This window comes from Suncus etruscus, chromosome 11, assembly GCF_024139225.1.
Source record: "Suncus etruscus isolate mSunEtr1 chromosome 11, mSunEtr1.pri.cur, whole genome shotgun sequence".
NCBI classification, from domain to species: domain Eukaryota; kingdom Metazoa; phylum Chordata; class Mammalia; order Eulipotyphla; family Soricidae; genus Suncus; species Suncus etruscus.
Genome location: NC_064858.1, coordinates 106975362 through 106992631, shown reverse-complemented (window position 1 = coordinate 106992631; position 17270 = coordinate 106975362). Strand labels below are relative to the sequence as shown.

Below are 17270 nucleotides of genomic sequence, written 5' to 3'. Positions count from 1 at the left end.
TGTATTGCCACCCAACTTTTCTTTTCTCTTTTTGTTTTGTTTTTGAGTTTTGGTTCACATACTGCAGTGTTCAGGGTTTACTCCTGTTCTGCTCTTGGGACTCATACCTGGAAGTGTTCTGGTAAACATGGGATGCTGGGAATTGTCTTACCCGCTATAGTATTGCTCCAGACCATGCCGTCAATTTTCTAAGTAGTTTGTCTGGGTGTATTACTCACTTTCCTTTAAATGAAATAAACATTCCAAAACCAACAACAACAAATAGGTTAGTTTTCATTTTCTAGATTTGAGCCATCTTTGTCTCTTGTCTTGTTCAATACTCACCACTGACATATAGCATTTAAAGGACCATCAAAAAAGTAATGATGGGAGTTACAAGTTAAAAATATTAGTATTGGCCTTTTCTATTCTGAAAGGCCGGTGCTCTCTCCTCCCTTCACATCTCTCTAAGTAAATTTCTTTTAATTAAAACTATGCTGCTTCACGAAGAAGGAGGAAGAGGAGGAGGAGAAAATAATTATACATTAAAGAAGTTTAGAATTGTTTGCCTGGAAAGCAATATGAACATGTGATGTTTAATGACAATTTCTAAGTTATGATTTCAATGTGTAGAATCTATCTGGTTTAGCTCTTAAGATCTAAATCTAACTTGTTTCTTTCCAAGCATCTGAAACAATTTTTGAACATTTGACCCCATGTGCCCTCTTATTAAATAGCTTTATATTACCAATAAAAGAAATAAAGAGAAGACTTTCCTGAGGCTGGAGAAATAGTACAAAGGTAAGGAGAAACTTGCCTTGTATGTGACTACTCAGATTTGATCCCCAGCATCCCATATGCTCCCCCAATTTCATCAGGAGTGATCTTTGAGCACAGAGCCAGGAGGAAGCCCTGATCAGCTCCAAGTATGGCCCAAAAACCAAATTTAAAAAAAGAGCGAAGGAGCAGAGCATCAGCATAGTGGGTAGAGTGCTTGCCTTGCAAGTGGCCAGCCAGAGTTCTGTCCCCTGAATCCCATATGGTCAAAGTCAGGAGTAATACCTGAGCACTGCTGACTATGACCCCATAACAAAACAGAACAAAAAAGATTTTCCATGGAAGAGGCTCTTAAACTCATTGCACGTGGGTGCACACTTCCTAAACTTTTTTTTTTTTTTTTTTTGCTAGCTCAAAGAATATCACTAGCAACAATAATTTTCTCTCTCATTTCCCAAAGTGACAGGTACAGGGATTTCATTGGGGGAGGGGTGGGACGGCTCTCAAAAAGACCTGCCTGAATAACCAGTGTGTCCATATTTCTTTCAAGTTAAGTATAGTATTCAGTGAAGATACAAAGTGAAAACGTGAATTCAACTTGCAGTTCAAGTTCAACTTCCTGGTGGCAAGTAAGGGATTTTGATAGTCAGTTCACATGAAGACTTCTTTTTCCCTACCTGTTATTTACTTGTTTTGTTTTGGGGCCACACACAGAAGTGCTCAGGAATTATTCCTGACTCTGCGCTCAGAAATCACTTTAGGCAGGTTTGGGAGATCCAATGGGGTGCCAGGGAATCCACCTGGGTCCACCGAGTGCAAAGCAAAATGGTTTGATGGTGTAATGGTGCTATGGCTCTAACCAGAAATTAAAAACTATACTCAAAGGGTGCAGTGGTTTTGTACATCAATATCTGTTGGGGACTAAGAGTTAATATAGAGAAAGGAGATGGACAGGATGGACAGTTTGTGGGAACTTTAAACTCAGAACATTAATGCTATAAAACTACTTTATCTCTGTTCTCTCTCTTGGAAGAATCTTCTCTACAGAAAGCTCAGTTCACAGATGTTTGTTCCTATACACTAAGGTCCTCAGATGTTTAAGACTCTAACCCGGATAGATTAAGATTTTGGCATTTGGCCAAAGAAAATTTCTCTTTTTCTGACGTGAACTGGTACTAAGCAATAAATACTGTACAAGACAGTTGAGGTTTTCTAACTATTGGGCTGTGAACCCCCGATCCTAGGCTTTTTCTCTTATTTCTGTAACTTTTCTTATTTCTCTCAACATCCCTCTTTGATATATTCACCTGGACAGGACCCCCAGAAAATACTATAAACATTAACACTATTGTAGTCATATCACCTAAAATTATTAAAATCAACAAACTTACAGCTGGGGGAAAAAAGATTGAACTTTAATAACATTGACTTAACCCATATGAGGAACACTCTCAAATGACACTGGCTTCTACAGTTTGGCGCCTCTGCCTTGATTCATGCTAAGACTTTAACTCATCGTGCAAATGTCAACTCAGTTGACAGAAACTTAATTCAGATATAGTATTGTGAAAATGGGTCTGGCCTGACAGACCCTTAATATGATAAAGGTATGAGGAGTTGTCTTCGGAATTTCCAAGAAATTTTAAGAACCACACACTGAGTGGATGTTCGCCCAAAAAAGAACTGAAGTTTCTCTTTGTGTGTAGCCACAAATGCTTGAGGCTTACTTATTCTAATAGATTTGACCACCAAACACCAAAAAGAGGATGTAGCAAGGTACTGAACACATCTAAGAGATGCATCCCAAGGCCCAGTTATCAAGCAACGATTCTACCATGTTTCCCCGAAAATAAGACCTACTTACAGGTTTCCATTCTGGGTGAACTATAAGGCATCCCCTGAAAATAAGGCTATAGGGTTCTTGGAATGAAAATTAATTTACTTTAAACTGGTTGCTAGGGCCACCCTGACTAGCATCTGTAGGACTCACAGTTTGTGTCAACAACTACCGTACTACTGTACCATATCCAGGTGATAAATTTCCTTTATTTTTATTTAACAATAAATGTGTACCATATTCTTCTTCATGGAAAAAAATAAGACCTACTTACAGGTTTCCTTCTGGGTGAACTATAAGGCATCCCCCCCCAAAAAAAAACAAGGCCCCCTAGGCTCTGTCTCAAAATGAAAATTAATCTACCATAAACTGAGTAAATTCTTGATACTGTAGGATTCACGGTGTGTCTGATTTGTGTCAACAACGACGGTACTACCCTACCCTACAGTATCCAGGTAATAAATCCCCTTTATTTTCATTTGTTTCCTTTCATTCATTCATTTATTTTCATGTGTTTATTTATTCATAATTAATTCATTTCCATGTGTACCATCTTCTTCATAGGAAAACAAATAAGACATCCTCTGAAAAAAAGGCCTAGTGCCCTCTTGGGGAGCCAAGAAATGAATGAATATAAGACAGTGTCTTATTTTCAGGTGAAACAAGAGTAGTCAGTAGAAAGAAAGAAAGAAAAAATGACTGAAACCCAATTACAAACGTGCTTGTAACCATGGTGCTTAAATAAAGATTCATATTCAAATAAATATCTGCAGGTTAATAGTATTAAATATTATCAAATTCATTAAATATTTAAATCAAGATTCATATTTTTAAAAAAAGAAAAAGAAAAAGAAAGGCAATAAAGGGAGAGAGGGAGGTGGTGGAGGGACCAGCTCAGCCGAGGGGGCGGGGCATCGGTTGCCAGGCAACCCTCGCCGAGGGGGTGAGGAGCGGGCGCGAGCTCGGCCATCGACTCATCATGCCTCGAGCTCCCGGAAGTAGGGGGAAGGCGGAAGCGGTGGGGGGGGGAACCCGGAACTCACCGTCTGCGCACGCGCGGGCTCCGCTCCGCGCTCGACTGAGCGTGCCTGCCTGCCTCCGAGATTCCCGCGTCTTCTCGCGAGAAGAGCGGGACGGGACGGGACGGGGCGGGGCGGGAAGGGAAGATGGCGGCCGTGGTCCAGGGGCGCGACATCAGCCTGGCGGCCCTGCGGCGCCACGACCCCTACATCCAGCGCATCGTGGACGTGGCCAGCCAGGTGGCCCTGTACACGTTCGGCCACCGGGCCCATGAGTGGGTGCGTGCGGGCGAGGCTCACACTTGGGGGGCCTGACGCCCCTCAGGAGGAGGGGAGCAGGGTGTGGGGTGCCTCGAGGGTGCAGAGGGGCCTGAAGTTGCCCCCCGCGGGGTCCCCACCCAACCCACACCCCAGGGGCCCAGCTGGCACGCCACCTGCTTGCTAGTTGGGGTGCAGAGTTGAGTGCTGGAGACCTCTCATGTGGGGGGCCCAGACCACATGGCCCTGGGCCCCCCGCACCCCCAAAGCCGAAGGGCAGAGGAAGACCTGAGGCTTCTCAAGCATCTCTCCCGACTCGCTGGGATTGTGTGCAAAGGCAAAGGAAGACCAGACCGCTCGCTTCTCAGGCATCTCTCTCCACCTGTGCTGTGCAAGGACTTTGTGCCAAGGAGCCTCTTTGGGGAGCACCAGGGGCTGGGCCCCCCAGAAGAGAGAGAAGAGCATTCGGCTCTGCAAGCATGCCCCCTGCAAGGGCACTGAGAAGGGGGGAGAACCCCGAAGCTATATATAAACCTACTAAAGGAGAGCACACCCCAGGAAATGAATGAGTAACAGGAATGGGGCTGGGCAGATGCGCTTTCTTGCAAAGATTCTTGTCATCACCGCCACCACCGTCCGCCCTGAGACCAAAAGGAGTTTCTCAGGTTTTAGATGAAGATTTGAAGTTAGTTCTCTTAGGGCTCCATATCCAAATGGTGATGGCAGTTTGATGTTTTCTGAGCCGTTAGAATGGGGAAGAGGAGCGCTTTGGGGCTGCCTGTTGGAGACATGATTACTGCACGGGTTATTGCAGCCCATCCAGACTGGGATCTAGACTCTTCTTCAGAGTGATTTCTGATCCCAGTTCGTAGGATGCCACCGACTATGGTTCTTAAATCAGTCACAAAAGGGTAGCTAGAACTGAACCTGGGCGAAAAGATTTCAGGGATTTCTTAAGTACTCTATGAGAAGGTAAACACACCCCAACCAGTTAGCAAGGGAAAAGGTTCACATTAAAACCATTTCATGTGTTTTTAAGCTGTGGGTTTTCAGTGTTCTATAATAAAAAGTCACCTGAAAATCTGTTACAAAGAAAAGATAGGAGGGCAGTCCTAAAAAGGCAGAGAAGAGAAAGAAACCTTTTTGTCTGAAGTTCGTAACTTGAGGAAGACACTGAAAGTGGCTGGAGGAATTTAGTCTGTCCCCTAGGACCTAAGATAAGTGGGGTGATTCTTAATACTCCTTAAAAAGGACTTTAATATACCTGTAAAGAAAAAACACTTCTTGGTCAAGAGGGAGGCTATTTTTCGAGGAATCTCTCAATTGGGTCTTTTATTTTTCTCAAGGCTATTGAATAAAGTAGTAAAGAGAACAACAATTCAGAAAAATAAAACGCGGCTATGATATTTTTATATAGAAAAAATGCCAGAGCTGTACTATGATTATTCGGTTAAAGATATGTAGTACACATACGAATTTGGGAATGTATAGTTCTTAAAATGGGCCAGGCACACATTAGAGTCTGAAAAATGCTGAGAAATCAGTGACTTAGAGAGGAGTGCATTTCTCTTGAATTGCTATTGTCTCTCACTGGCTGGGGAGGCTCTGTGATAGATGTATGAAAAATTATTACAGAGGTTTCAGATATTGGCTGAAGCCTTTTGCTAAAGCCTCATCAAAAGTCAAAAGTGTCACAATGCATTATTTACAGGAGTTATGTGTTCCTGCTTCCTGCATTTGTTGTCTTCAGACAGAGCATAATTCATTCAGTGAAAGGTCACTCTTTCATAGTTCTTTAATCTGCAAGGCTGTGGTGGGCAGGAAAAGAAAAGCAAGTTCAGCTGCAGAGCTCTTGCTGGAGATAAAAAGAAAAATTGTCACCACTTGCCTTTTGACCAGAAACTGAATGCATAAAGCGTTCTCTTGAACTTGGAGGAGCAAGTACAAGCAACTGGTATCCTTTACTCCATTGAAAGGAGATGAATGACCTGAGACTTCCAGACTAGAAGTTAGGAATAGAAGAGTAGAATGTTGCTTCAAGGAGGGATTAGAAAAGATGGTTACAGCTAGTAGTGTTAGACTCACACCTATTTCCCATTGTCAAGAGGTGCCTGTTCCCCCTGTAGGGACTTGTGTCAGTTAAATAGGCCTGCTTAAGATTTTCACTTATAGGATTATTTTTAGCTGAAGTTTCCATGTAAAATTGGTATAGAGGCATATAAATACAACAGGTCTACAAACCAAACTGATTGAAACTATGTTATAGGGAAATTGGCTTTAAATTTTTGCAAAAGTTTTAAAATCTAGAAATTAAGGCTCTAATACCCTAATGTTATTTGCCCATATTTAGCCCTTAGAGTCAAGTTTGCTGCAAGAAGATGCTAAGAAAGTCATGTTTTAACTATACTACTTACACCCAAACCTTGGAATGCCTGGAGTAAGGTCCCAATCTGGTTACACTTTGGTAGCTAAATATTTCCAAAGGGGCATGGATTTTGAGCTGCTTTTGCTAGAACAGAACAGAAATTTGCATCTACAAAGCCCCTTTTATCCACCTGTTACAGAAGATTAAAAAATGTAAAATGTATTTTTCTTACTGGAGGATCAAAGGTATTGGCTTCAGAATTTAAACTTTAGCCCAGTATAACCTGGAAAGAGCCCTTCTCTAGGTCTGATATGGGACTCGCTGAAACACAGTTCCTGTGTGTCAAACTATAAAAATGTGCTTTATGCATTACTTGTTTTGAGTTGGAGAATAATTTCAGGAGAAACATGCCTTCTGATTTCTGGGTTTTTACACAACTAAAATTGGGCATTGCAGTTTGTTGTCTTTTAAAAAAGCAATTTTTATTCTGACTTCAACCAGGAAGAAAAAAAGCAAGTAAAAATTTATTAACATTAAAAATAAAAAAGTTATTAACATTATATGATGATACATAGGGCTATCCTGATTTGGAGCTCTAACAGCAAAGAACCCATGGTGCATAACAAGTGTTTGGTCTTAAAGGGAATGGTCCTGACAGTGTATATAATTTTTTCAGTCCTCCTTCCACCACCTATGTCTCGGCTTCAGATTCCTATCAATGTCATAGATGATGCCAGACATTTAATTTCTACAAACTTGCTTCTAAAGGTTTTGTGGACTGGTAACTTGTCAGTGGTGTCAGTTAACTATAGGGACACCGAGGGTCAGAGAGATAGCACGGAGGTAGGGTGTTTGTATCGCATGCAGAAGGACGGTGGTTCAAATCCCGGCTTCTCATATGGTCCCCCGAGCCTGCCAGGAGCAATTTCTGAGCATAGAGCCAGGAGTAACTGACTGCTTAGTAGCCACCTTACAGTGATTAAGTTGGAGATTTGGGTCTTTGAGTTTAATTCTTAGTGCCTGAAGTACAGCTAGCATTGACATTTCCCAACAGGTCAGAATTAACCCTGTTTGCAAAGGAAAATACTAGTTTTTATGACTTAAAATTTGATTCAGTAGTTTTCAAAGTACAGTGGCACATTATACAGGTACAATGAAGTATTGCATACAAATTTCATAGCAAGTCAGGTTTGAAATTTGAATTCCCTATCTAGTGTTTTAATTTTTAGAGGAAAGACTGGCTAAAATGGTTTAAACTGTTAAAAATTCTTTCTAGTTATTCTATAATAATGGGGATGTAGGGCCAGAGCTATAATCAGGAAGAGTGTCTGCCCCGCACCAGACCAACCTGGGTTCAATCCTTACCATCCAGATAGTCCCTTGAGCATGAACAGGAGTAATAGTAATTTGCTCTCAATGTAATTTGAGGCATAGAGAATTTTCCTTTTCAAATTCCTAAATAGTTCTGTGGCAGACAGTACTTTACTGAACAAGTCAATGGTTCACTTAGTGCATCCGAATCTCTGGAAGAGATTGATAGAAAAGGGAGTCGACTCTATGCCCAACGCCTTCTGTTCTGGAGGTCCAGGAAAGGCTCAAGAATTTGTATCTCAGCCCCTTTGTTGACTTTGATGTTGCTGAATTGGAGTGAATGCTGAAACCAACTGAATCAAAATGACAAAACTGTTGGTGAATTTGGGGCCGGAGAAATAGCATGGAGGTAAGGCATTTGCCTTGCATGCAGAAGGACGTGGTTCGAATCCCGGCATCCCATATGGTCCCCCGAGCCTGCCAGGAGCGATTTCTGAACCTAGAGCCAAGAGTACCCTCTGAGCACTGCCAGGTGTGACCCGAAAACAAAAAAAAAACAATTGTTTATTGGGGCTGGAGAGATAGCATGGAGGTGGGGTGTTTGCCTTGCATGCAGAAGGACGGTGGTTCAAATCCCTGTATCCCATATGGTCCCCTGTGCCTGCCAGGAGCAATTTCTGAGCGTAGAGCCAGGAGTAAACTCCTGAGCGCCGCCAAGTGTGACCCAAAAAACAAAACAAAACAAAAAACTATTGGTGAATTTACTTAAGCATATGAAAACCTGGGGATTGGAGAGAAAGTACAGTAAGTAGGGAATTTGCCTTGTACCTGGCCAACCTTGGTTCTATCCCACCATACTATATGGTCCCCTGAGCACCAGCAGAAATGTTCCTGAGTGTAGAGTCAAGAATAACTCCTGAATATCTCTGGGTATGGCCCAAACACCAAATTATATATACTTCCAATATTTTCTGTGCCTTTTAAAAATTTTAATATGATACATTTGTTCTTAAAGATTTTTTCCACAAAAACTACAAAGTATTTAAAATTGGGGTAATATTTGTTATTGATACAAATAAATGATTGAGACATTAAAAGGGAATGCTGAAGTCAATCATGCCATAGCATAAAGGACATTGCAAACTCTGAATTATAATAGTCTGATTGGGAGTCAAATAGATAATTAAATTAAATTAAATAGATCAAATAAATAATTAAATATCTTTTAGAACACATTATACTAATGAACATTTTTGTCAGGGTCAGGGCACCTGCCTGATTAAAGAGTCTTTCCAGATGAACTAAATGATAGTTTAGCATTTAACTTGACCACAACCCCATTTTTATCTCAGGCAGATTTCTTTTTTATTTGTTTTTTAGCTTTTTTTCTTTGGGGGTGGGGGGTCAGGGTGAACCGTACCCAGCAGTACTTGGGGGTTACACCTGGCTCTGTTCAGGGATCACTCCCGGCAAGGCTCAGATCGTGGTGCCAGGGATCAGCTGCATACAAGGCAAGTTTTATGTCTGGCTCTCAGGCAAATTTCTTGACCCTAACTCGAGAACACTTCTAATTTTATTTCACAGATCAGAGCTTGATTAAATATTCCAAGCCAAATGATGAATATGTCTGAAAGCTAAGGTATTGATGTTCTCTTGTATGTAGAAGTCAAACTAGACTTATTAGCAGCTCATCTGTCCTCCTTGATGACAGGATATGGCACAAGAAAAGGAGCCCAGAAAGTAAAGGATAATGAATTGCAGACACTAGAGGCTCCCTCAGCTTTCCAGTGATACAGGTTCAAGAGTGGAAAACAAAAAGGCAGCTTTCTTACTCAGACTCTTCTTTCTAATGAAATCCAGGTGGCACGTCTATTTTATTGTTTTAGCCAGAATCTTCTTATTTGGTAAAGATGATGTTTTTCCTTCTAAGTGATGGGAGGAGAAATGTCTTCCTTTATTGCTCATTTACTGGGACCCCACCTGGCAGAGAACCTGCTTTTCCGAATATTGACCTCTCAGGCTATGCAGATTTGGCCCCACTGGAAGCAAGGTAGATACGCATTCCCGTTTCTAAGAAGATTGTCCTATTTCAACATGAGGCTAATGTTCTCAGTGAGTGCTTACCATTGAAGAAAAGATGCATATTTTTCTTCTGTGTCTTTTTCTCCCCAGGAGAAAACTGATGTCGAAGGAACTTTATTTGTTTATACAAGGTAAGAGTAATTGTAATTTGCTTTTATAAAGAAAAGAATGACTTTTTGAAATACTACATATTTTTATTTTATTTCTAGAGGTTAGGGGGCAGCTGGCAGTGCTGGTATATGCCACATGCAAAGCGTGCTCTGCAGCCCTTTGAATCATCTCTGAGGCTCTTGATATAATGATTTTTCCTCAGTCATTTCACTTAGCTCAAAGAAAAGTTAAAGAACTGAATTTTTGTGTGAAGCTATTAGTTGGCTTAGGAAGGAAAAACTGTCACCTGTTATTTCAGAATATAACTTTAACTTTAATATAGATTAACTTAAATTTTTTAAATCCCATCACATCTGCATTTAATTCAAACTATAAAACTCTTGAACATAGTGCATTGCCAAGAAACTAGAAGAATGCTGATAAGAATAGTAGATTATTGCACTGCCAGAGAGATAGCATGCAGAAGGACGATGGTTTGAATCCCAGCATCCCATGTGGCCCCCTGAGCCTGCCAGGAGCGATTTCTGAGCGTAGAGCCAGGAGGAACCCCTGAGTGCTGCCGGGTGTGACCCAAAAACCAAAAATACATAGATTATTGAATCAATTTACAGAAAAGGTTTTGTGCATGATGAGGGGAAAGATCAAATTAGGCATCAGAAATGTGAGGATGTGGAAAGCATTTTTATTGATCACCCTCTCCATTGATTATTTTTGAGGTGCTGGGAAATTAACTCAGAACCTCACATACAAGTGCTCTACTCATGAGCACATCCCCAGTAATACAAACACCCCAATTCATTGAAGAAGTATGATTCCAAATTAAAGTCATCTGTAAATGGTCCTCCAAGTCCCACCAGGAGTGAGCCCAGAGCATAGCTGGGCTTGGTGTGTAAGGCTCACTCCTGGTTTGAATCCAGGCAATCCCCCTCCTCCTCACCACTCATATAAAGTCTTCACCTTTTGAGCTATATTCTCAACCGAGTATATGCATTTTTACATACTTAAAGGTAAATCATAATATTGCTTGACTACACTACCATCATAAAGTTATAAGCCATGACTAGTCATTTGTGATTGTGGAAGGCTTTATAGGTCTCAAACAGTTTTGAGGTCAAACTTGCAGAGAAAGAGAAGGAAGTGGTTGGAGCTGTAGTACAGCAAGTAAGATGATTGCTGTGCACACTGCCAACCTGGGTTCGAAACCTGACATCCCATGATTCCCCTGAGCCCTCCAGGTGTGTTTCCTGAATGCAGAGCTAGGAGTAATCCCTGAAGCACCACTCGAAATGGCTTGAAAGACAAAAGAAAAAAGAGAGGGAAGGACAGTTAGAATCAGTAGATTGATGGGAAGAATATAACTCATGTAGAGGCATAGAACCTACTGTTAAGGAGTAAGAGAAATGACTCTTTGATGCCTAGTTTATATTGATTTATATGAGTTAGAAGTTGACAGTGAGGGAAAAGAGGAGAATCGTGGAAGGTTTTATACAGACATGTAAGAGAGCTACAAAATATAAAGGGAAAGTGAGTGTTTACATTATGGTACCCAGAGCCTACCTGGAGTGATTCCTGAGCACAGAGCCAAGAGTCACCCCTGAGTGCTTTGGGTGTGGCTCCAAAATAAAAACAAAACAACAACAAAAGAAGACTTTGAAATGGAACTGAGGGGTGAATGGTAGGGTAAAAGTTGGGGATTCTGGTGTGAAGGGACATTCCATTTCTATTTTGAAGTGATAGCTTGGGGTGATAGTAGGGCATTAGATTGGAGTTATCTAGCAGCTTCGATTTGGGCTGAAATTAGAAAGTTTAGAATTACCTGCCTTCGTTTAGTTATTGAAACCATGAAAGAAAACTGTCCTCTCCAGGAGATCATATAGGGGTGAAACCGGTGGGGTTTTAGGGCCAGGAAGAATACAGACGTGATTCAGTTATGAAGAGAAGAACAGGACAAGGAATAATCCGGGGAGGGCTTTAGTGGGCAGAATGCCAGAATAGTGGAAGTTTGTGTGCATGGGTAGATGGGTGGAGAGGGAGGCAGCTTGGGAATGGAAAGAGAGGGAAGGGACATGACAGTGGGTAAGAGAAGGTCAGTTCATCAGTTTCAGATTTGTATTTTCAAGCACTTCTTAACCATTTGAATTCCTCATGGAGCTGCCAAATAAACATAGTTGAGAAACATTTAGTTTAGATACGTTCCCTTTATCTTAAACTCTTCCCCACTTTTGACTCCTCAAGAATCAGCGCCCCTCTTCTCACCTCTGCCTCTTCCTTGACCTCTCTCACCCTCCTGCCAAACTGGTATATTAAAAACTTGCCTAACAAGAGAAAGATTGGAACCAGCACGGTGGCACTAGAGGAAAGGCATCTGCCTTGCACGCGGCTGACCTACCACCGACCACGGTTCAATTCCCTGGCGTCCCTTATGGACCCCCAAGCCAGGAGCGATTTCTGAGCACATAGCCGGGAGTAACCCCTGAGCCTCACTGGGTGTGGCCCCCCCCCAAAAAAAAAGAGAGAGAGAAAGACTGAAAATACATAAAAAGTAGAAGAAATCTTGGTATAAGTAATTGTTGCCAGTGATACATTTTGACTTCTCACTGTAATTGGTGCATTAACCCCCTGTTTTATACATTATGATTCAGAATCTCATGGATGCCAGAGGCATCCATACTGTTCAAGAGGCACCATCTTGTTGTGGTAAGCAGATACTTGAAGAATCGAATCCTGATTCTTTATTAAAACACATAATCCAATTTTCAAAATTATTTTTCTCCCCTACCCACCCTCATGTCTGCCCAATTGGGAGGTCCATAGAGATGCCCATTAGTAATTTCTGAACTTGACACTTCCAGAAGACCTTCTGTCAGAGAATATTACAGAACCATTTTTATTCTTCCTTGGAGATTAAGTTGAAATGATGGTTGTGATTATTTCTGGTATGGATCTATATGTCTCTCTCCTTTTCATTGCTTTGCAAACTAAGTTTGCCCAGGCTTACTTTTTTATCAGTTTTAAAAACTTGAGATTTCCCCCCACCCACCCCCGCCAATGCTGCTATGTTAATGTAGCTATATTTTACAGTGATTCATTATCTGCATGAAGTAATTTGAGATGGAATAAAACTAAGGTTGTAAACATCTTTTATGAGCAAACCCATTAAATAAACTCTGGGCTTGTTATCCAGGTGCCTGGTTTAAAGTAAATAAACGAATTGTGCCTCTTTTCAATTTCACTTTGCATGCATGTGTGGTGGTTCATTTGTTGCTGCGACTTAAATAGTTGAATTACTTTATGCCAGTCACCCAGTGGTAGACAAATGCATGTGTAGATAGAATTTATATTCTATATAATTTGGGTTCTCTAAGCATGACTTAGTAGGCATTAAAGGTTTATTGGGGGCCCAGAGAGATAACACAGTGGTGTTTGCCTTGCAAGCAGCCGATCCAGGACCAAAGGTGGTTGGTTAGAGTCCCGGTGTCCCATATGCCCCCCACACCCCCCGTGCCTGTCAGGAGCTATTTCTGAGCACACAGCCAGGAGTAACCCCTGAGCAATGCCGGGTGTGGCCCAAAAAAAAAAATTATTGGGTAAAATAAAAAATAAAAATTCTCAAAATGCCACATCACATTTTTAATGGAGAAAAGCTGTGATAGAAGTGTATCTAAGAAACTTACTTTAGGAGGCCAGAGAGTATAGCAGGTCAGGCATTTGACTTGTACATGGCTGATCTGGGTTTGATCCCCAGAATCCCAAGCATGGCCAAAAGTTATCCCTGAGGACAGAGCCAGGAATAAGCCCTAAGTATTGCCAGATATGGGCCCAAGTCCAAAAATTATATAGGTAAACCTTTGCTTTATAAGGAGATAAACAAAATGTCTACTCTTTGCATTAAATTATGTACATTTTAAGACTATCTTCTTACAAAGTCATTGACCCTTTTCTTTATGCCATTTTACAACTTTCAATTTCAGATTAATATCCCCTTTTCCTATGAGAAATTCCTTCATATAGTTGTGAAGAAACCCTTTCTATCAAGATTCTCTAAAATATATGCTAGTGGGTGGAAAAAATATGATGTCAGTAATTTTTGTAAATTTTGTTACAACTTTGCCTTAAAGGAATTTAAGGCCTGCTTAGGGAAATAAAATATAGTCCCATTGCACATACAGCTACATAAGCAGGTTTTGATATTCCCAAAGTAAGGGTAATGATAGTCACTCTTATTTTATTACATGTTAATTAGTATAGTATACATGTGAATTATATTTATTACATGTGAAATAGTATACATAGATCGGTATATTAGTGCTGTTAGTAAAACATCATGTTATGTGTGCGTGTAATCTGCTGGCACAAAGCTCTTAAATACAGACAGAATGGTTGAACAACACTTGAGGGTACTTGTATTAAAAGTGTGCCACTCTAAACAACTTGTAAACCTTCTCCCACCCCTTGTCATTGTTAGGTCTGCTTCTCCAAAGCATGGATTCACCATTATGAATAGGCTGAGCATGGAAAATAGAACAGAGCCCATTACCAAAGATCTGGATTTCCAGCTCCAGGATCCTTTCCTTCTCTACAGGAACGCCAGATGTGAGTCTTTTTTAATGACTTGTGCAGTTTCGTTTCCACCATTGGAAAAAATGTACAGTGGGTATCTTTGTGTTTGTGTTTGGTGTCTGTGACTCTAGTGATTATTACTAGTCATCTTAGGAATAATGCCAGTTGATTGCATAGTTCCTTCCTTGGGTAAAGTTCGAGCTATATATCACAGCTAACATTTAACATTTTAACCCCAATGGATTATTTTGTTTTGAAGCTACTGTATGCAGCATTATTTCATTAGATATTTAAGACTAATTGTATCTGCTTGTAGTTGAGTTAGCATGATACTTTGACATCAGACCAAATATTTAGAAAATAAGGTGAGATTTTTGAGAGGGGAAGGAAATAAAAGTACTAAGAATATAACATAACTTATCAATGGTAAATTCTGTGGAATAAAATAGTGATCATATGGGACTGGGGAAATAGTTCAACTGGTAGAGCACATGCCCAATATATGTGGGGCCTTGATTTCATTGCCTGGCACTGCATGCCCTTCTCCCCAGATCAGCACCACCTGGCGTTGCCCTGGACCACTCCCTACCCAATGACACCAAAGACACCCCACCCCAGCCCCTGAGGGGCCTTACTATCTGATGAGAAATTGCTGTGTCCTCACCATCCCTCCACCCCTCACCACACAGATACACGCTCACACAGTTTGCCAGAAGGAATAGTTTATCAGGTGGTAGTTTGCAATTTGAATTTTTTTCCTATAGATACGTTGGTTTTTATATTTTCCCCCCAAGATTATTAGATCCTATTTCAAATTAATGTAAATTTCAATCCTAATAAAATAGCCACAAAATTAATATAAAATAAATATTAGTGACTTAGAACAATCATTCGTGGCTACTCTTAAGTCTGGTAAATAATTGGTCTATTTAGTACAGATTAAATATTTTACATGGTTATTTTGTGATATGTGACTTTTATCAAATTTGAGGGTGTTGGTTTTTAAAATAACTTTTCTGAGTCCTACAGAATTTAACTGACAGAAATATTTGGACGAAGAGCCATATATTAAGAGTGATCTTGTTTCTAGGCCAACATCTACATGTTTGCTACTGAGTGCTCGAAAGGTGGCTCGTGTAAATTGGGCTATGTTTGGAGTGTGAAATACGCATTGATGTTCAAAGACTGAGTGAAACACTTTTGCCGCTTTAATAATCATTTTAAACTGATTGACGTGTTGGAATGATGTTTTAAGACAAGTTAAATAAAATATCAAAATTAATTTCATCTGTTTTTAATATTTTTATTTTAAAATGACAGGCGTGGCTCACACTTATAATTCACTTTTCATTTCTAGGTATTTTTATCTTATCACATTTTATAATTAAAATATTGTAGACATTTACACTGTCATTTTGTAGGTGAGATAACTGAAGAGGTTCAGTGAGGCGACAGGCTCAAACCCACAGATATTTTTTTTCCTTTGGGGGCATACCTGGTGGTGCTCAAGACTTACTCCTGACTCTGAGCTCAGGGATTACTCCTGGTAGTACTCTGGGTACTGTATATGTATATGTATATATGTTGGGGATTAAACTCAGGCTGGGCACTTGCAAGGCAAAGCTCCCTACCCACTGTACTATCTCTTTGGCCCCATCAAACTCAGAGATTCTTCTGATCTCAGGCTCATTGCTTTTCCACTAATCTTTCCACTACTCATTCATTTCCCTAAGAAAGAGAGAAAGTCAGAAAGTCGCTTGAATAAGAATGGTAGAGACTGAATTTATTTCTCTTTCTGGGGTTATTTTGAGCTTTCAGAGTATTAGAGTTCTGCCAAGTGTTTCAAATCATTATGAAAGGAGTGGCTGGGAAGATAGCATGCAAGTTTGCCTTGCATGCAGAAGGACAGTGGTTCGAATCTCAGCATCCCCTGTGGTCCTCTGAGCCTGCTAGAAGCGATTTCTGAGCCATAGAGCAGGGAGAAACTCCTGAGCACTGCCGTGTGTGGCCCCCAAAAAATCATTATGAAAGGTTCTAGAATAATTACTTGTGGGTTTTATATTATAACATATACAGCAGTTCATCATTCTTTAAACAGTCACCCAGTTTTACTCAGGACTCATATTTCTTTAAGATTCTGTACCTCTCAAGATCTGTCTAGTTACAGATCTGTCAATATTCTTGTGATAGGCCATATTTGGACATTTTCAAAGGTAGAGTTAATATGAGTTTGTGGAAGACTTTTTTCATGGAGTCTTATAGATTCACTAATTTGAAAAAAAAAAATTACATAGTACCAAAAGAGTCAACTATCCCTATCGCCAACTGAATAAAATTAGGAAAGCTCAATGATAAAATAAAAATCCCAAATTCTTCATTTAATTAAAAGGAGATGTTTAAAAATAAGTAACTTTTGACAAGTCACAAAATACATGGTTTTAATCGTGTTAAAATAGTTATACTATTTAAATTTGGTTGTCATAAGAATTAATTTGTATAAGCTTTTAAAAGTAAGATGGCTCTTAAGGATGGGACATAAAATCCATTTCTTCAGCATACATTTACTACTTGTTTACTACTTGCCAAGAACCTGTATGGAGGCTTTATGTTATGGGAATCACTAAATTCTCATAACACTTTCTTTCCTTGGATGGCTACTTTCCCTATTTTGTAAGCAAGGAAACTAAAGTTAGAAGGAATAAGTAATTTACCAAGTTGTATGACTTTTTGAAATAGAAACAGCATTTGAACCAAGAAAGCATAATTCTAAATTTAGGTTCAGTGGATAGATTAATTCATATATTGATGAGCTAGGTGTGAGCTAGGCTTTGTATTTTAAGGCTGTTTTTAGTGTTTACTCCAAAGTCTGAAAACAGGTTTTTGGTTTGTTTGTTTGTTTGTCTTAATATCTTTATTTAAATACCTTGATTACAAACATGATTGTAGTTGGGTTTCAGTCACGTAAAGAACA

At 40.1% G+C, this 17270-nt stretch overlaps 1 protein-coding gene across 1 annotated transcript in view; it reads left to right on the top strand.

Moving 5' to 3' along the window:
* Positions 1-3753: 3753 nt before the first annotated feature.
* Positions 3754-17270, top strand: part of DCP1B (decapping mRNA 1B) — a 58562-nt gene continuing 45045 nt past the window's right edge. Inside the window, exons 1-3 of the mRNA XM_049783214.1 lie at positions 3754-3891; positions 9719-9759; positions 14205-14332. Coding sequence (XP_049639171.1) covers positions 3760-3891; positions 9719-9759; positions 14205-14332 — 301 coding nt within the window. The 5' untranslated portion in view covers positions 3754-3759. The remainder of the gene's footprint in view (positions 3892-9718; positions 9760-14204; positions 14333-17270) is intronic.